General features: G+C 44.0%; 2 protein-coding genes and 1 pseudogene across 2 annotated transcripts; 2 read left to right on the forward strand and 1 right to left on the reverse strand.

Moving 5' to 3' along the window:
- The first annotated feature begins 1,960 nt into the window (after nt 1-1,960).
- Nucleotides 1,961-3,241, forward strand: LOC147432754 (uncharacterized; annotated as a pseudogene).
- A 4,059-nt stretch (nt 3,242-7,300) lies between these two features.
- Nucleotides 7,301-8,365, forward strand: LOC147432755 (uncharacterized). Its single transcript, XM_086491984.1, has one exon. The coding sequence runs from the start codon at nt 7,301-7,303 to the stop codon at nt 8,363-8,365; it is 1,065 nt and encodes a 354-aa protein (XP_086348110.1).
- A 9,381-nt stretch (nt 8,366-17,746) lies between these two features.
- On the reverse strand, nt 17,747-20,309 carry LOC147432756 (uncharacterized). Its single transcript, XM_086491641.1, has 4 exons — nt 19,913-20,309; nt 18,390-19,121; nt 18,219-18,277; nt 17,747-18,111 (listed from the first exon to the last, which is right to left on the reverse strand). The coding sequence occupies exons 2-4, from the start codon at nt 18,540-18,542 to the stop codon at nt 18,066-18,068; spliced, it is 258 nt and encodes an 85-aa protein (XP_086347767.1). The 5' UTR covers nt 18,543-19,121; nt 19,913-20,309; the 3' UTR covers nt 17,747-18,065.
- Between the last annotated feature and the right edge of the window lie 188 nt (nt 20,310-20,497).

Raw genomic sequence — 20,497 nt, forward strand, 5'->3', positions numbered from 1 at the left:
TGCAGATTCTTGCCGGACAGGGCAACTGGGGACAGTTAGTCCTAGTGGGAGTCAGGGTGTGGACTTGTAGTGCTCAATGTATGGAGCCTACCTGTCTTTTCAGATTGCGAATCATAGCCACGGTTTACATTTTATGGCCAATTGAGGTTTTGCCGGGGGCTAGATTGGTGCCTACGTGACCACATGGGGAGGTGTGCCATCTGGCATCTTTTTAGCCTCAACAAAGGTTCTAGAGCAGGGTATGCATCATACGGTGCTAAGCAGGAATTGACTGCATGTCAAACGAAGCTCGGAGCAGAAAGATACTAAAGCCAGAAGATTGGGTGCACTTATCCGGAGATGATTGCAGATGCTTTGGTCAATTTTTGTGGCCTCGGTTCGAGGGCTTGGAGAACTGTGAAATGCGGTGAGGGTGGATGGGTTTGAAGTTGACATCATGAAGTTGTGACCGAGCTTTGCAGATTGGGAACCAAAGTTCCGAGCCACAAATGGCATGGAGTAGCAGTTGAAGGAGGTGTTTTTTACATCCAATGGGATTAAACAAAGCTAGAAAAAGTATTTGGGGGTGGCCTCACCACTAGGTGCCACGTGGCAGCCCCAAAATCCCACATGTGCAAGAAAATGGCCGAGTGCTGGAGTATTTAGCCTACACGGGAAGCCCCCATTGGAAGCATGTGGAGTGTGAGCTCATAAGCTTGGAACTGAGGCTATGGCGGCCGCTTGTCGGAGCTGTGCGTGTCGCGTGCACTGGCGTGAGGGGATCCGGGTGCTGATTTTGGCGGTCTTTATCTGCCATCGGCGGTGTGAGTGGTGGTGCCTGCGCGGGTGGTGTCAAGTGGTGATGTGGCTTGACTAGGGCGTTTTCCCGCGCGCCAGCCTAATAGCGAAGACAAATAAGTGCCTCCCCCCGGGGCCCAATAGCGATGTCGCTATTGCCTGGGAGGGGTGTCCCACAGTGGTGCAGTGAAGCGAGAGAGAGAATGCAAGCCCGAGGCCATAAGGGGCTAATCAAGGGAAGGATCCACAATAGGACCTAGTGGGCAGTGAGCAGGAAAGAGAGAGAGGGGGCCCAAGGGCCGGACAAAAAGGGAGCAAATGAAGAGAAAGAAGGAACCCATCCAAAAGGAGACCATAATGCAAGTGTTAATGCAAAGGAAACCAAATTGAACGGACTAGGAGTCAAGAGGTTTGAACCATGTAGATACCAAACACCAAGAAAGTGCCAAGTGGTGGTCATGGAAGAAAACTTCTAAAGAAATCTCCAGTTAATTGTACGAGCTAGATAGCTCCTTGTTTTTTTACTTTTTAGCCTTAGCCAAGCCTTATAAAAGGGGATAGAAGTGATTTTTTGAGGGCTTTTTTGCCAGAGAGAGTGATTGGAGTTTTTCAAGCCTGTGTATTGCAAGCTTGCCATTGGAGATGCATACTTGACTGTACTATCTCCCTATGCAATAATACCAAATATTTTCCCCTACTTCTTGTGTTGCTTCTCCACATCCCCCTCCTTTTCTCTTGCTCTTTGTGTACTTGCCGGTGTTAATCCGGGCTTCGAGGAAATCGTAGCTGGGAAGAGGTGTAGGCGTGCCTTGCTTCAAGGAAGCCCTACTATCGATCCCGTTAGCAGTGCATGTATGCCCAGTGTGCACAATCATTCTTTGTGGAACAGGCTTGATGTGTCTACGATATTCTTCGCTACAATGCATTCTTGAGTGTTGAGTTGCGTTAAGATGGTGCTCTGCTTTTTTTTTCAGGCAAAGAATACTCTCCACTAGGGGAGGAGTGCGCACAAGCACCGTCTTCGTCTCAACAACAACTTCCATGCCCAGCTCACGAATTAGGCAAAGCTGCAACCTCATTTTCTAAAGTTGGCCAATCTTCAGCTGCTCACAATGTCTTGGACAGCGGCAAGCTACTGGACAAAGGGAAAAGCTTGTTAGTCAAGGAAACCTTGCCGCTATTCATGATTAGCGATATAGATGAGGATAGTAAACCTTTCTCCATAGACGGGAAAATCTTGAATTGGTATGGCACATACCGTTCCATCTCCCCTGGGCAAAAGAAAAATGCACGTTACTTCAAGTTTGACATCGTCGATGCTGATTGCATTGACACGATCACGGTCGTCGTTGTGGATCCCTTCATTGAGACCTACACTAAGGAGCTCAAGATCGGCTTGTTCGTCAGGATTGATTGTCCTCTTGTGAGGGCTAAAAACCATAATGATGCTGGCTCAGCTTTGTTCTCCTTGCATGTCACTGCGTCGACAACCATTCAACCTTGTGACCCATTCCTTGTTACTTTAGATTTCTATCTTGAGACCAAGATAAGCACATTTCTTGCTGACGCTGCAATTTTCGAGACTACTAGCCCACATCCTTCCTTAGCGACACTGGTGTTTGTTGTCTTGCAAAGTCGTAATTTCTATCAGAAAATTGGCACTACATTTGGGGATTTGGTTGTTGCTGATGGCCCGACCCCAAACGACAAAGCAGTTGTACGTATCAGAAGCATTGGCTTCAGCGTTTCTTTCTTTCCATATTGACAAACCTTTTATCATATGTAGGTCAGCTTTGTCAACTCTCGAAAGCATGACTATGATCGGGTCATGGCCCAGATGGCTAGGGAGGACATTGTTATGTTTGTGGCTAGGAATATTGGGCTCTTTGTTGGCAAGGTGCACACATTGTCTGTTTTGGACGTCACAACTTTGGCCCCCGTGTGAGGATCACTCTTGAAGGAAGAATTGACCATAGCATTTCATAGACAGTGTGAGATTCTCGGCTACAATAGAGAGGTGACTTTGCATGCTTTGCACTCAACCGGATAAAGACATCTTTAGTGGTCTTTACACGTTTTTTTTTAAAAGGTTGTGGGGACTTTGCGCTTTGTGAACTTCAATAGAGCTCTCTTGCATTCCTAGTGCTCAATTTGTGACTCGCCAAAGGTGAAGAAGGTTGAAGGCCGACTGTGCTGTTCTATTTGCGATAAAGATCACGTCATCAACACGACTCTCAGGTTGGAGGCACAGATCCGAAGCAGCATTGACAGACGTATTGTGGCGGTTCAAGTGTCAGGGTCTATGGTGGATCGTCTTTTGGGCTTGCCAAGGAGCTTCAAGGAGGTGTACATGGAGAGCATTCCAGAGGCGAGGGATATTTTATCGACATCTGTTATCGAGGGTGTGTTCAAAATTGGCACAAATGGGTCTATGATATCTTTCACTCCTTTGTTGGAAACCTAGATGCTTTGAGAGAATGGATTTCCATAGCTTTTGGCCTTTCACCACGAATAACTATGCTTCCTTACCTAGACCCCTCTACAATCGATGAACTAAATTTTGGCTTGTCCATTGTATATCGAGTTTCATAAGAAAATGGTATCTTGCTTTTGAGCCTTGTTGCCTTGGTGTCTCTCCATAACTCACTCTCTACTCTTCCTTCCTCTCCATCTTTTCAACCTTCCAAAGCACAGACTCTCTCTCTCTCTCTCTCTCTCTCTCTCTCTCTCTCTCTCTATATATATATATATATATATATATATATATATATATATATATATATATATATATATATATATATCTAACACACACAAACAAACAAACACACAAGGCGACTTAATATTTACAATCTTTGCGTGTCTTTCCAATGACTCACTTGGCTGAACACGATGTCGATACTGTTTTTGCGGCACAGTTTCCGAACAATTCAGACATCTTCCTCGTGCTACACCATCTCCAAAACTCAATAGGTGCACCGCATGACCTTAGATCAAATTTTCTCAATGACTTGTTTGAGAGCTTCTTGCTTGAAGGACATGCTGTCCCAGGTGCATGCCTCTTCTTCCGTACTGACAGGGCCACTAGCGCAATGACGGCCACAAAATTCTCGTCTTTGTATTCAACATGCGCCAACTCACTTGCTCTTAGCCTCGACGTGTTAACGGCCTTCGCTCGCTTTGCGACTTGTAGGTTAAAAGTGTATTGAAAAGAAATGGAAGCGTGAGAAAAATCATCTTGGGGATGCCATCGAAACCATTTCTTGCAAAGGGCATTTTGCTCTCTGAAACAAGCAATGGCATCGCATACCTTCCCACCTTCACAACGTGCTCAAGCCGTGCACGTATTGGATGGAAAGAAGATGAGGTGGCCACTTTGCATAGGCTATGCTTGTTGCATGAGGGTTTGTCTGATGTTGAGGTGGTTCGCATATTCCAAGCCAAGCACCCACACACGTTGCACACAACCCAGACCATGAAATGCAAGCTTTCACGCCTGAAGAACGAGAAGGGCCTGGTCACTAGTGCTTAGATACAACGCACCCATGCCAGGTTGAGCAAGCCGATTAAGAGATACAACAAAAGCATCAAGGACAAGCCCATTACACCCTGTAGAAAATGTGGACGCTTGCTATTCCGACGCCAGCTAACACGTCAGCTTCTGCCTCCAGTTGCGGAATCCACTTCAAGGAAGCGAAGACGCTATGGGAATGTGTACGTCTGTCGCCAGTGCAAGAAACACTTGACAAGCGATAGCAATCGCCTGTGGAGCTTGCAAGAGACAGGGTTCAATCTAGTGCTTCCCTTTGTGTCAGATCTAAACCTCGTAGAGGCACGCTTGGTCTCCATTCGTATCCCCTTCACCAAGATACGTGAACTGACGTACGATGGTCAGTATCGGCTTAGAGGTAGCGTTGTCAATGTGCTTGCCAACTTGGAGAAGAGCCAGGCTGTGCTGCCTCGCTTCATTGAGGATGAGGCTTCTGTCCTTGTGGGAATCAAACGGAAGCTCGAATACGATAAATGTTACCTAAGCGGTGTTGTGCGACCCCTGCTCATAATGCGTGCAACCATTACGCTATTGTCCACACCACTCTACACGAGAGAAGGTGTCACCATCAATGACAAGTGGCTTGCACACCTTTCTAGTCTAAGTATGCCTCCTGCGAATACCCTTGACGCCAATGCGCATGATGTTGAGCTTGAGGATGAACAGACTGATGTCATGCTTCATGGGGTCACAAGTGCGGCAGAGGTTGTTGATTACAGTGGCAAGATTCTTCATGTTGCACCTTGTGAGGGAAATTCACCGTTGAGCATCTTCACAGACGAGTATTGCGAAGAGTTGAGCTTCCCAACTCTTTTCTTTGGGTCCCCTAGAAGATATAGAGAACCCGCAAGCAAAGATTATCAAACGATTTCAAAGTGGGATCTCCTGAACGTTGACAGAAGATTCGCCCTAGACATCGAGAATTTATTTTTCAAGTCTATCGAAATCATGTCACAACAAGTTGCTTCCTCTGTTTGGGTGCAAATGCGCAAGGGAAAGCTAGCAGGTACAACTCTGACTGCAAGGCAAGTTGTAGAAGACACAAACATAGAGAGGCTTCTCAACTCAAGGTTAGGCTTCAGAGACTTCGAGGCACTACACACATCCCCCGACTACAAGGAAAAGATGAAAAAAAATGTCTTCGCAATGATCCGACAACTTGGACCGCCCACATTTTTTGTCACGTTCTCTTCCGCAGAGCGAAGATGGAAAGAGCTTCTTGCTGCACTAGAGAAGTTAGTCCCGCTGAGCCAAGAGCCCAAGGAGAGCCTGAGCTCGTACCAACGTCGCCTCATTCGTGCCGATCCCATTACAACTGCTCGTTTCTACGTCAACAGGTTCAACGCAATGAAACGGTTGTTACGTACTGATTCTTCCATATGTGGCAAAATACGAGACTTATTTTTCATCACGGAGTTTCAAAGTCGCGGTAGCCAACATGATCATGCTTTGTTGTGGCTAGAAAATGCTCCATCACTCACAACGCACTCAGATCAAGATATTGTAATGTTTGTAGATACCCACATTAGCACAGATGTATCCATCTTGTCCAATGACCTTTCTGAAGCTTACAAGCACAAGCACCATAAGACTTGCCAAAAGAAGAGCAAAAGTTACCATTTTGGATTTCCACGTTTCCCCATGCCATTCACAATTATTGTCCGACAAGGAATACTTGAGGCGAACATAGCTAGACAAGGTAAGCTTTACTTGCAACAAGTTGGAAGACAACTCAGCCAAATTGATTTACAAAATGCCCCCACATTTGAAGAATGGCTAGAACAAGTACAACTCTCCATGGAACAGTACTTGCTTGCATTGCAAGAAACTATCTCGGGACCCACTATTTTCCTCAAGCACAAACCAAGCGATATATTCATGAACAACTTCAATAAGTCAATAGCTTCACTTTGTAATGCAAACACAGATATACAATTCATGCTAAACGCACATGGAGCTGCGAGCTACTGCACCTCATACATGACAAAAATGGACAATACATTTTATAGGAGCAATCAAGGCACAACTTGAGCACTGTGTCGCAAACAATGCAACAACGTTGGAGAGACTACGAAAAGTTGGTAGCACAATCCTTAACACACTGCAAATTAGTTCACAACAAGCTGCTTACATATGTCTCTCGCTTCCATTGCGTAGCTCCTCTAGAGAATTCATATACATAAATACTAATCCACCCGAAGAGCGTTCTCTCGTTCTCAAAAAAAAAAAAAGCACCTTGCAAAAAATGCACCCCGACACGACAGAAATCTTCTCTGCCTCCATCATTGACAAATATGCCTCCAGACCACACTCGTTCTTTGCCATGTGCTTGGCCACGTTCGCTTCCACAACCAAAAATCCCTCCAAGCCTGACACGTTGCTGCGGAGGGCACGCATCATACGGTACGTTAGATAGAATCAATCCAAAGACCCTGACAACCACTACAGAGAACAATGCCTTCTCTTCTTGTTGTGGTCAAGCAATGAGAATGAGCACATGCTCGAAGGTTCGTCTTGGATCGATGTCTACACTTCGAACATTGAGACAGTGAAAAACAATGAATCACAGTTCGTTGTCGAAACAGCTCCGCTCAACAAGTTCGCAACAACCGTCACAACCTCACGCAACACGAGAAGTGTAAGCTCCTTGAACGATTCCGACAATGCCAACGTGATGATCAACACCCCATCAAAGCAACCGACGAAGAAACCATTTGCTTTGCATTTTTCCAAACATATTGGCATGACCAATGAGGATTTCCACGCATCAATAAAGAAGCTAAACCCACAACAGCGATTCATCCTCGATGATGTCATGCTCAAAAAACTCATAGCGCGTCAGAAAAGATACATCTCTTCCTCACAAGTGGAGCAGGCACTGAAAAAACATTCACGTTGCTCTTGCTAGTCAGAGCCCTCATTCGTTTCTACACACATAAGTCAGGCCACAATCCTGACTTTCCTAAGGCACTCCTAATGGCATATACAGGCAAGGCAGCATTCAACATTGGTGGCACAACTATACACTCAGCTTTACATTTGCCTTTGATAACTACGACACACACAAGCCTCGGAGCAGAAAAACTAGATGCATTGTCCTTACTTTATCAAGACTTGGAGCTTGTAGTGTTTGATGAAGTCTCCTTGATAGGATCAAGTGTCTTCTCATTGGCTGACTCACGTCTTCGTGCCATCAAGAGAAAACACGACCAGCCTTTTGGTGGCTTTGATGTCATACTCTGTATTGACCTCTGCCAAGCTAGCCCAGTCAAAGACTCTTGGATATTCACAAGCAAGCAACCTCTTCTAGAGGCGGTTGCACCTTCATACTGGCATGAAATCCCTAAGTGCTACGAACTAACAATGACAATGAGACAAATGGATGGACAGCTTATAGAGGTGCTCAACCGAATGAGAATTGGCTCACACACCATCAACGACCTTGCATACATTAACAGCTCCTTCCACAGAGAGTTGTCTGTTGACATAACTATATCAAATCTATTCTACTCTAACAAGGCAAAGGATGAACACAATGAAAAGGTCTTCGCACAATTGTCCGGTGAGCCACACATATTCAAAGCGATTGACAAGTGTGCCGCTTCTTGCAGCAAAACAATAGCAATTCCATTGGATGTCAGACAAACTGCAGGTCTCCAAGCAACATTGTCTCTGAAGCTAAACCTAGTGGTCGAGCTATGCACTGGAAATCTGGACATTCTTGACGGCCTCGTGAACGGTGCAGAAGGTGTCTACAAGCTCTGCACTACATTCTCCGACACGACATGCCTCTGGATTCATTTCACCAACCCTAGCATAGGGCAAAAACAAAGGTATGACCACCGTCATCTTCGCAATCCACTCACATTGCCTGGTTGGACGCCAATTCTCCGCATCGCACGCGAATTCCAAATTGGCAAGAACTACTTCAACAACTTCACACGCAAGCAATTCCCAGTTCAGCCTGCCACGGCCCACACAATTCACCGATCACAAGGGCTTACACTCAACACATTGGCTTTTCAATCCCAAAGGAATTAGGTCTCATGGCCTCACATACACTGCTCTCACACGAATTCGTGACACTGCAAATCTATATTTGATAGAGAGCTTGCTACCCTGCAACATTCACACCGATGCATCTGTCATCAAAGAACTGCACTGGTTGAGAACAGAAGCAGCTTATTCCCCCATCCAGAAGCAGCTGCATCTCCACCAAGATACGCATTACATTGTGCAATCACTAAACGTTGTCTCCCTTGGAAAGCAAGCAAACGATATCATCCACGACAAAAGCTTGATGGCCTCCGACATCCTCTGCCTACAAGAGACTCGACAACATACGACAACCATTCCAAGCTTCCACAGCATATCCTCAACACAACTACACGGCATCTCCATTCTCCATAAAAAAAACCTAATACCTACACAAATACGCATCTGCATAAATCAAACGCTTGAAACAATCCATGCAACTTTCCATTGCACCAACAAGTGCCTGGTGACAGTCATTTCACTCTACAAGGCACCGACATCGTCGCTCCCACGGTTCCTGCATAGCATCTCCAATCTTCTTGACTCAACCCGCACCATGCGACCACTAATCATAATGGGAGATTTCAACATTGACGCACTTCAAGAAACCAGCACATATAGAACCCTTTCCAACCTCGTTCTCCAACACGGTCTCCACCAATTGATACACCATCCAACCACAATACACAACTCTATGCTAGACCACGTATGGGTTAGCAATGACCTACCACAAACCACGTCTAGCACTAACTACAACTACTGGTCCGACCACTCCACTACATACCAACCTCGTTCTCCAACACGGTCTCCACCAATTGATACACCATCCAACCACAATACACAACTCTATTCTAGACTACGTATGGGTTAGCAATGACCTACCACAAACCACGTCTAGCACTAACTACACCTACTGGTCCGACCACTCCACTACATACCTCCTCATCGCCAAAAACTAACCTTCCCTTGCTTTCTGCAGGCCATTGTGAGTTCTCTCCTTGTTTTCTTAACTCTTAGCAGTAGTTTGTGTTCAATAAAGAATCAAGTCTCTAAGTCCCTTATAGAGATGGAAGTAGTTCGTGTTCAACACAGTTGCATAAAGACAAACTCACCTCCAAGCCCTTTATGGATATGGATGCATGTGCCAAAAATATCGTGTCCAACCTTCAATTTATCCTTCCTTGTTTTGTCCATTACATTGGGATAGCGATATACTATTTGTATAAGCAAGATGTATGAATTCCATGTCTTAATTATGTTCGACATGACTAACCCAAAGTACAGTCCCTAGTCTCTAAGCCGTTGTATGATCACTCTCCTCGGATGAGGCGTCGAAGTTGATCCCTTCATTTCGAGTCCATTCTCAACCCAAAATTATAAAAAAGATATCCATCCTTTTTCTCCCTAAGGGGGGAGGTGTGGTGTGTGTGTGTGTCTCCAGACATGTCCGACCACTGAGTGTGGGAGGACAGATGACGGTTGTAACTACCAAGATCTCAATATAAGGAGGTGTTTGCTCAAGGGCAAGACACACTCAGTTTGGTCCATCTTGTGTGCACTTCACAATATTTTTAATTTTTTTCCTTTTAAAAGAATAAATATTTTCTTTCCAGCAAAGAACTACAGTAAAGATATCAAAGTTAAGGAGACATATAAATATATAAATATATATATTTTTATTTATTTATTTATTTATTCATTTATATATATATCTATGTATATTACATACAGATAATGCCTTTAAACTTTTAGCCTCAAGTTCTACTTTGAGCAACAAGAGAGCAACAATCATGAATGAAATTCAATTATTTCCCTTTTCTTTTGGACTCTTTAGATATTTTGACCATCGACATCCGATTATTTGATTGACCACTTCATTTAGCACAAAATCCAATCATGAATGCTTATTTGACCAAAAAGAATGCCAAAATCTATTTAGATCATAACATTTTATTATCAAAATCCATTCAACCATACACTTTTCTTTTTCCTTTTTCTGGGTGAAAAGGTGATATTGTTTCTACTTTATATCATAATGCACTTTTTCTTAGGATTTTAGTATTACAAACAAGGTGAAATTTCACTATGGCCTACATAAGGCTATTGATATTTTTTATTTTTTTCTTGCAATACTCACTCGATTGAGTGAGTTAAAATTAATATTAAAAAAATCATACATCCTCCACACTCTAAATGAGCCATGGAGTCCACAAAAATACATCAAACCATAACCATACTAACAACAGACATCGTCCGAGTGTCATGCCAAGGGTAGAACTGGGAGGACACGCGACCCTGGCCAAGGGCCTACGTATACACATGCAGTATAAGGGCTATATATAGCTAAGAGACAGAGGGCCAATGACCTATATATAGGCAGGTTGGGTGGTTATGATCAGCATGTCTATCTGGCCAAGGGCCTACGTATACATATGCAGTACAAGGGCTATATATAGCTAAGAGACAGAGGGCCAATGGCCTATATATAGGCAGGCTGGGTGGTTATGATCAGCATGTCTATCTTCCCTATAGCCTTTCACTGGTATCGGAGCTCCGGGGAGGGGAGAGTTATGGAGGAGGGGGAAGAACTCTCTCTCTCTCTCTCTCTCTCTCTCTCTCTCTCTCTCTCTCTCTCTCTCTCTCTCTCTCTCTCAGCATAAGGCATGGCCTCCATCTCTCCGGAGTCTTTTCTCTCTCTCTCCCTCGTTTTGAAGAGCAGGGCGTGCATGGTCTTGCATGATCATGCAAGCCGTGGAGATGAAACGGGGGAAGACCGTGGGTAGGTGCCTTGAGCATGCATTTTGGAAGCCGAAGCCGCAACGTTGGCAACAACCCTAAGGGGGGAGGAAGGCGCGTTTTTGACCGGCACCAAACGGTGCAGACGCAGGGTTGGTAGGAGCGCGAGGGCGAGCTGAGGAAAACCCATCACAGAGGCAGGTGCATTCGAGCAACATGACGAAAACTCTCTCTATTTCTCTCTTGCTACGCCATTCGGCTTCCATAGCCGCTGCAATTCGGTCCCCCCCCCCCCCCCCCCCCCCCCCCCCCCCATGATGATGCAAGGCCAAGGGCCTTAGGGTTTTAAAAAATTTAAAGGAGGGTGCCCACCAGGCACATCCACTTTTACCTTCTCGTCTAACAAGCAGCAAGGAGAGCATGGATTTCGGGGTGAAGATGAAACACAAAAAAATTGCTGCAATAGCAGTGCTACAAAATTTTTGGTATTTCCGCAGCTTCTTTCCCTTTTCTCCTCTAGACTGTGAGCCGAGAATCGGGGATATACACTATTGGGAATTGGCAAGACCGTGATCTTGAAATCAAGGATACATTTGCTTGGCAATCAAAAAAGGTTTGTAGAGCCGAGTTTACATCACAATAGCTCTCAAGGAGGGTAGATTTCTTACCTTTCAAGGCGGATTGTTAAGTACGTTTAAATTTGCGCTTTCACTTCTATGTTTTAATAGTTTTTGTAGAACTATCCAAAGTAAAGGAAAGCCTGTGGTGATGCAAAGGCAAGGCCTGTTGTCACTCGTGATGACAGGTGCCAAAGGTTGGCATCATAACTATTTGTTGTTCAAGTAATTACTTGACAAGGTCGATAAATTCTAGGGTTACTTTTCCTTTATCTCCATTTGATATGCAACTTTCTGAAGAAGTATTATGGGAGCAAGGCTCCATATACAGACATTCCAGAAACTGACTTGCGTATTACGTTGTCTATTATATGATGTCTCCTCCTTGTGCTACCTACTAGGAAGGGGAAAGAAAAGATTTCAGGAGCACAACTCCATGCATTAGATGCCAAAGCCATTATCGCTTGCCAAGGAACAAGCAACATCAGTACACAAAGTACATATGAAATAATATTGACATTCACAGATATGAGCTGACCCGCACCACACATATGTCTGTTATGACTTTCAATGCCAAGGGCAGTTGATCGCATTTGGGAATAGTTGGCTCTTGATAGCTATGTTGTAAATGCTATGTCTATCAATATTGGGCAATCTCATGATTCTCAATAAGTTGCAAGACTCGGCAAGGCCGATTCTCTATGACATTTTGACAAGATCAATTTTCTTTTTCTATGATCTTGTCAATGGGCAAGAGTATCTATAGCTATGAGCACCAGAACTCCATGAGTACTTATGTGAAGCAAGGCTTCCCTTTCGACATTTCGCATAGCGGTTTCCAAAGTTTGGAATATTCTCATAGCATACGAACTTAGGGAAACTCGCCAAAGTGTCTATAGGTTTTTCAATCACACAAGGGCATAGATGATACATACGCTAACTCATTCAAGCAGCAAACATGGCTATGAGCCAGATTTACGCGAGATTTTATTTTTCTACAACTCAGGACAACGGACCACAACAGGGCGACAAGGTTACTCAATTTCAAGTTATGTTTGGTTTTATCTATGTTTTCCCTTTTATTTTGGAAAAGATCTCTTTGTTGTGCGAAGCAACGTGCTTGGGCAAACTCCATAAGAAGCCAATGTACAAAGCAAAAAGCTTTGCCTATCTTCATGTGAAGCACGGCTTCTCTTAGGTACCAAGGTATTATCGATTGACTTCAGATAAAATGATATTGGCACATATCTTTGGCACTATATGGATATAAGATCACAATTTACGCAATGGCGCACCGTGATGTATCCATGCCAATGTAATCATGCACGACATGTATACCAACGACTCACATGGTTGAGACTGTCATTGAAGCCACTCGCTTATTAATCTATTTTTTGTTATATATGCAGGATGTACTAGTCCGCTGGACGTATGACACTCCATCATTGTCTACGCTTCCGCTATAACACTAAATACTCTGTCAAGGACAAGGTATGTAGCTGATATCTTCAAACATTTTTTATGCTATTCACAGGCAAAGTGTCGTATTTAAAGTTACCATGATACAGTCACGATCACATACTAGGCCAGTAGGTCAAGATGTGACTTATGGTACCTCTCTCTACGAGGGCGTGGTACAAGTACATAGTTGTACGCTTATAGGATAAGCTAAGCCTCTCTCTACGAGGGCGTATTGTTGTGCGCTTATAGGATAAGGTAAGCCTCTCTCTATGAGGGCGTATAGTTGTACGCTTATAGGATACGCTAAGCCTCTCTCTACGAGGGTGTATAATTGTACGCTTATAGGATACGTTAAGACACAGACACGCTCTGTACGGGTTCATATGCAAGGGGTGTACAACACATTCAAATACAGGGTTTTCCTCAACCCAGCTCTCTCTCTCTCTCTCTCTCTCTCTCTCTCTCTCTCTCTCTCTCTCTCTCTCTCTCTCTCTCTCTCTCTCTCGCCAACTTCTATGCGAGAAAAGTGAAACTAGGCCTGATTTTATTGAAATCTTTCTATGTCAATACCGTAACAGGAAGGGCTAAGAGCCATCTATTACCACCTATTTTGGAATGTCTAAGAGACATCTGTTTGTAGTCCATAAGTGATTGATTTCATGATCGAACAATTCTATCCAGTTGAGTATCCATCGATTATAATGGACAAGCAAGAGTCTTGCCATTAGTTATTTTTTGGGCATTATTTTAGCGCTACACACTAAGTGTGACAGTCAAGTTGAGTTTTTGTAAGGGCTTATCTCTACCAAGGTGTATGGATGAAGCCAGCATTTCAAAAAACACAACTGTTCACAAAAACCCACGATTATGGATTTTTGGGTGCGAAAAAGATCTCGTGGTGAATACGACTCCAACTTCAGTGGAGCTCCTATTAGCACTAAGAGTGTCTATATGAGTACATTTTTGGGGTAAGACCCAGCTCGTGATTACTAAATCACTTAGTAAGGATTTATGGTCAATTCTTGGAACCTTCACACTTGCATTTTCAAAGAAAGAAGTCCACAGAGTGCCAAGGGGTAGTGAAAAAATTTCAACTTCTAAAGGAATGTAATGCCACCGGTAAATCAAGGGGGGTCATGGACATAGGCCAAGGGCCGTGCAGTTATCCTCCAAAGTTTAACCAAAGGGTTTGAGAATGTCGATTTTAACCAAGGTGTCTGGATTGCAAAGGCAACACCCAAGATTACATGTGCAATACTACTTGCATTTCACTCATTTTCAATTAGTGCTCATAGGCCTTTGCAAGCGGGAAATTTGGGCCGATGCCTTTTCATTAGGGATTGATAAACACTTTGTTCAACCTTCATGTCGCATCTGATTTGTTTTGTTTCTTTTTGTTTGCTTTTTCCACGTAGGATGTAAAAACTACGTTATCATCCATTTTTTCTCTTAAGATAACTGGCAAGGTCATGTAAGAGCCAAGAAATTTGGGTTATAGTAAGTTTCTGCATTATACAATTATAGACCCACTTGTAGGGTTTATTTGGGACATGTTGTCACATGGAATGCAACATGGTTTAGGAACTCACGGAGTTTGGTTTAGCTAGTCTGGAGCAAGGCTAATAAGGGTCCCTCTTACCCCTGTCGTAGAGTGTTTGCAGTTACCTCAACGCACATGTACATCTTGTACTTAAAGGATGTTCCTTTTTTTTAGACATCTTTACACGAGACATATTCCACATGTGGAGAATATGAGTCTCTGGGACTAACACTGGCACCCACTATTTCAAGTATGTGTCACAACAAAGTCCCTAGGTGCTGGTCAAGTTTTCTAGACCATTTTTCGTACGACGTATCAGGAGCAATTTCGATGGCCAAAAATTGTCCGATACTTAAAATGACTTATTAAGGAACAAGTGCAGCTAAAACAACATTACAGATGGTCTTTTATACATATAGCAAAGCTATGAGTTGTTAATGAAAAAGTTTCATTGTTTGTACCTAAAAGTGGCTTCTGTTTCACCTTCTATTATGGTTCAAACGTTTCAGCAAGGCTTGCAAATAATTGTAGCAGAAAGTATTTAGTTTCTTTTTAAAACTATTTACACTCCTCTTTAATGTGTGCTATAAGCATCACATTAGACATAAGCATTGGCAGTATGATCATGGATATATATGTTCAGATCTATTTTTGCTAAATGCATGCACACTAGGTGTTATGGATCCTAGTGTTTAGCAATGGCTGATTTGAAGCGGCATGCATATTCGTCACATTAGTGCTATGAAGCATTTTGCACTCTATGTGCAATATTTCTATGGGGTTACTTTTGGGTCTATAAATCACCAATAGAGGTCATGGCTCGCTTTGGGTGCTTGTGGATCTTTCAAGTTAATCACGATAGTTATTTGAGACATTGTTGATTCCTCGGCAATGTTGGACAATATCGTGATCCCCGTTTACCAGTCATCTGGGACGAGTGTCTGTAAACCGTGGGGAAAACACCTCATGGCCTTTCACTAAGGGATTTTATAGGGAGCCCTCAAACCCAATTAAGACATTCTCTCCTTGCTGCATAGCCAAGGATTCAAAAAGGGCCACATCAGTACACCATAAATTCTGCTCATCCAACCACAAAATTAGCAAGACCACAATAGACATTGAGGTTTCCACGGATGTCCATACGACTGCCACCCCAATAAGACAACCCCCTCAAGGATACCATGCTCAGAAACATAATCAACTACAAAGACGACAAAGAACACATACCATATAACAATCGCATAAGGGGGGAGCCAATCAACTCGATCACCTCGACTAGGAACTCTGTCTTCCAACAGATTCATGCTAATGAAGCAAGCCTTACGCCATTCAATACAAAGCCATTAAAGAAGACCAACATCTACACCACCAACGAGATCCAGGCTTCGAACGATGGGGATGCCACCATGCATTTGAAGCTGCCACCAGCATGTGCATGCCCTCGCCATTCAGAAGCCGAACCAGTACCAAAGATGTGCAAAAGCAGACAATCAAACCAAGCCGCCTTTGTCACCAACAAGCAAGAAGGGAGGAAGGTTGCATCTGGTTCCAAAAAGGAGGGAGGCGAAAACAAGAATCTGACGCATAGGGGACGATGCGGCTGGTTACCCCCCGCTGGGGTAGATCCTTGCCTCAGCAACATAGTGCAACCCTCATGGACCTTGAAACACAGAAGCCCTATTGCACCTCCTGCCGCCGCCGCAGACAATCCTCTTGAGCCCCTTAGATCATGGCTTCTAGGCAAGGTGCAACAGAGTAAGCTACGGCCGCATGTGCCCAAACTCTAAAGAAGGCTATTGAGAAGAATTTCATAATAAGAGGCTTCTTCGTGAGAGAGAAAAAAAGAAAGTGACTACTATTTTAAAACATGTGGTATCACAATAAAATATAATGTGTTTTTGGAAAAAAGTGTGTAAGAATGAACTATTTAGATTACAATATATTTTGGAAGTATAAAAAATAATGCTTGGCACAATACTCAATGCCCATCTTTAAAGAGAGAGGTACACAAAGGTCAACACCCTCTCACAAGGGCCTTTAAACAAGGTGAGAACTCACAATGGCCTGCATAACAAGAATGATCTTTGCAAAGTAGATCAAGCGGTACAAAATATCCCAAAATGAGTTGGCTCGATCCTTTTTTTTTTAACGGTGCTCAAGGGGAATTCGAGGAGATGCTCTCATGGCTTTGGGAAGAAAAAAGGGAGCATGAAGCTGAGAAGAGAGAGAGAGAGGGAGATGCCATGGGTCGTCAAGCACACAAACATTTTTGTCTACATCATCATAAAGGATGGCTCTGATCAATAGGTGCCTGCTGCATCTAGAGGTGGGAAGCAAACAACTTGTTTTTTTTTCATCTCCTTGGTCAATGACAATGGTCGGATGCGATGGTGTCTTTTGCCTCCTTTCTCTGTGGGAACTCCATGGCATGCACATTTAGGACTCGGGAGTGAAGGGAAGAGCGTGCAAGTAAAGTTATGAAGGTGAAGGGACAGTGAGAGAGACGAAGAGTTTGACAAAGAGAGAGGTGGAGGGATACATCGATTCCATGTGCAGGTGGGGAGGGGGGGGGGGGGGGGGGGGGGGGGAGAGAGAGAGAGAGAGAGAGAGAGAAAGTTGGTCTATCAAACAAAGGCACAAAGAGATAGGGAGATCATGTATCTGTTGATGACAAAGACAAAGAGACATGCCTCGTCTATGATGGCAAGCTCTATGCAGAGGCGATGGGAGGGTGACAGCACCACGTCCCAGACCTTTGCCTTCAAATTCAGAGATTCTCTAGGAATCTCGATCAAAAATTAATGGGGTTTTACGTCATAGAGCCAGTAGCTACAAGCCAATTAGCATATGCCACTTCCAAGTAAAATTTAATCCAAGCTTTTACCCCGCTGTGCAGAAAGTTATTTAAAACTTTAGAAAGGAAAATTTGAACAAGGCAAAAAGCAAAAGAAGAGGGTTGACGCTTTTAAGTCTTAGCATTGCATCTGTAAGGAGAGAAGCCTTGGATGTGACACATTTTTTAAATTTATTTTTGGCAATACTGACCAATAGGTGAATTGGAATTGAGTTAAAACAGCAGAAAATTACAAGAAAGTCTCGTGCACAACATGTGCCATGAGAGCCCACCATACTGTAGACAATCGAAGACATCGTCACTAGGGCTTTACAAGGAGCCCCCGAACCTGACGACCTTACATACCAAAAAAAGACATGTCCTGGCTTTTACAAGGAGCCACAACCTTACATACAGCCACCACACATAAAAACCTTGACACAGGGCTTTACCGGAGCCCATTACCTGTACAACCTGATAATCAAACATCTGTTTCACGAGCGGGGCCCATAGTCCCCATCAATCAATCATGAGAGAGAACCAAGATGCCACCATGTTACTATCCCTGCCATTGACAATAACACGTGCTAGAAGCCAACCCAAGCCAACACACTACCAAATCACCAGCAAAATAAGAAAACCTTCCAACAGAAACATGAGGAAAACCATCACCTTGCCAAAGAGGACCATGAGTCTTTAGGCTTTGTAGGTGAGCCAACCACCTTCGAAACCTGGAGCAAAGATTCCCAAGGATGTCGTGAGCAGGTTTGTTTCTGCCACCAACAAGCCTGATCTCCTATGACGGTTTCACACGCAACCCAACCCAGAGTAGGACCAACTGACCTTCATTGCCTCTCCTAGGAGAGGTGGGTGGGAAGGCCTCCCCAAATCCCAAAAAGAAGGGAAGTTGCATTTTGCGAGAGCACTATAAGGGGAGGGCAGCCGGGTAAGGGGACGGTAGCCAACTGCCCCCCTCCCATCGGGACAATCCCCCATCCTTCAGGCCATGCACAACCACACAAGCCCGAACCGGTGCAAGATCCCTGATGCTTCCTGTTACAAACGTCTCCCATGAGCACCCCCGACTCTGAGACCCTCAGAGGCAAAGCGCAGAAATCCTGCATGAGCACAAACCCTCGCCTTTTGTTGCTCTCTTAACTTTTGTTTTTGGGGGTGGAGAAATTTTATAGGTAGTAGACCTTCATAACAAAGAACCACGAGAGTGGATGAGAGCTCTCATCAAAAAAAAACCCACCCCTAAACAAATGGAAGGTAGATGTGGCCACCCATCCCAATTTACTTTCTGCACATTACAATGCTCATCCTGACCGGACCGTGCTTCTTATTCTACAAGTAATCCCAGTATGACTTAGACAACAATAAGGATGGTATGGGCACATCTGAAAACCTTGTGGTCCTGGCTCCAAGCTCATTAAAGTGAAGCATCACAAAGAAGAGAGGAACTGATGATGATGTTCCAAACTGGCTCAGCATATGGCAGCCAAAATGAGATACTGACTTGAATCTGCTATGCTCCTCGGAAATTCATTTAGTCAAATTGAAAGGTCACCAGGCCTGGTTGATCCACATATAGACAATCAAAATGAGCAAAAAAATATTCATGACCATGTATCAAACGGGAACCCTATCCACATAACCCCATTCAACACCATCCACAAACAGAAGCTATGCAGATATCCGGGCAAGCAAATTGAGGAACTACACTCAAGTAAAGCCCCAAACACATGTAGAGGTTAGAGAGTATAACTGAAGTAGGTTCACATATTCAGTAGTAGACATTCAACCCATACGCCAACGCAAAAAATTGCAGCGTATATGAGCCAGCTAGTAAACATGACGATGAACGTGGAAACACACACACCACAGCCAGCACCTACTGTGGGAAACACAACTGCAACTGTTGCGCACCACCTCAGCAGTCAATAGTTACTGTCACTCTCAATCAGCAACACAAGCATACAAACGTTTTGGTCAATGCAGTGATGTTGAAGCCCCGACGACACGAGTAACAATACCGACATCGGCAATAACCACACCAATTTGACAAGGCACCATGCAAGTGAAAAGCTTGACGGCCAGAGCATGGGATTTATGGTTCAGCCCCAAAAACTGTAGGTCTCTCCAAATAGCACACAATATACAGCGAGCATCTGCTGCAGGAAACACAAGCGCAACCATTGCACACAACCTCAGCAATCACAAGAATCGTCACTCGCAATGAGCAGCACAAGCATGCAAACGTCTTGATAAGTGCATGATGAAGCCCAACAACAAAGTAACAAGAGCAACACAAACTCAACCACGTCCACTCGACAAGTTAGCATGCAAGGGGAAAGCTTGATGACCAGAGCATCGGATTTATGGTTCAGTGCCAATTGCAGCTGCAAGTCTCTCTCCAAATTTCCTTCGAAGTAAAGAGGATTTAGGCCAAACCCTGCCCATACAACTGGGGCTGAGTTAGAGCAGTTTGACTTGTTGTCATGTATCACCACTCATAATACTAATAGTTGTCATCATATGAGCAATATTCTATCAATTTGTTTGGAAATTAATATCTTCTGAATCCTAGCTCAACCATTCCAGTCTAGTTCATCCTTACACGAGCCGCTACTTGTGATGGTAAATTGGTTCACATTGATGGAGGAATGCTACTAAAGGAGGAGAAGAAAAGACGAAGGTGTTGCATGTGAGGGTTCCTTGTACCGTGCATCACTTGGAGCTTGCCTTTATCCTTACTGCTCAAAAGGCCGGCATCAATTATTGCAAAGAAAGCAACAAGAGGGGGGTTGGGCCCTTTAAGTTGAAAGAAGCCTACATCCAAGGTCTGCTTCAGAGCTGATCATCCATGGACTATTCACATTGGACGCTATCATCAAGAATTTATAGAGTCCTGAAAACATTAGCGCCGCAATTGTGACATTACCCTTGGA

The sequence above is a fragment of the Adiantum capillus-veneris genome, chromosome 20 (assembly GCF_014529385.1).
Source record: "Adiantum capillus-veneris isolate H3 chromosome 20, ASM1452938v2, whole genome shotgun sequence".
Taxonomy (NCBI): domain Eukaryota; kingdom Viridiplantae; phylum Streptophyta; class Polypodiopsida; order Polypodiales; family Pteridaceae; genus Adiantum; species Adiantum capillus-veneris.

Bases quoted from the DNA above. Each gene is read 5' to 3' on its own strand.
- LOC147432755 (XM_086491984.1), top strand. From the start codon at position 7,301: ATGGCATATACAGGCAAGGCAGCATTCAACATTGGTGGCACAACTATA.
- LOC147432756 (XM_086491641.1), bottom strand. From the start codon at position 18,542: ATGGGGGATTGTCCCGATGGGAGGGGGGCAGTTGGCTACCGTCCCCTT. The intron at 18,278-18,389 runs GTCAGTTGGTCC...TCTTTGCTCCAG, and splicing joins TCCTAGGAGAGGCAATGAAG to GTTTCGAAGGTGGTTGGCTC. The intron at 18,112-18,218 runs GTGATGGTTTTC...TGTCAATGGCAG, and splicing joins TCATGGTCCTCTTTGGCAAG to GGATAGTAACATGGTGGCAT.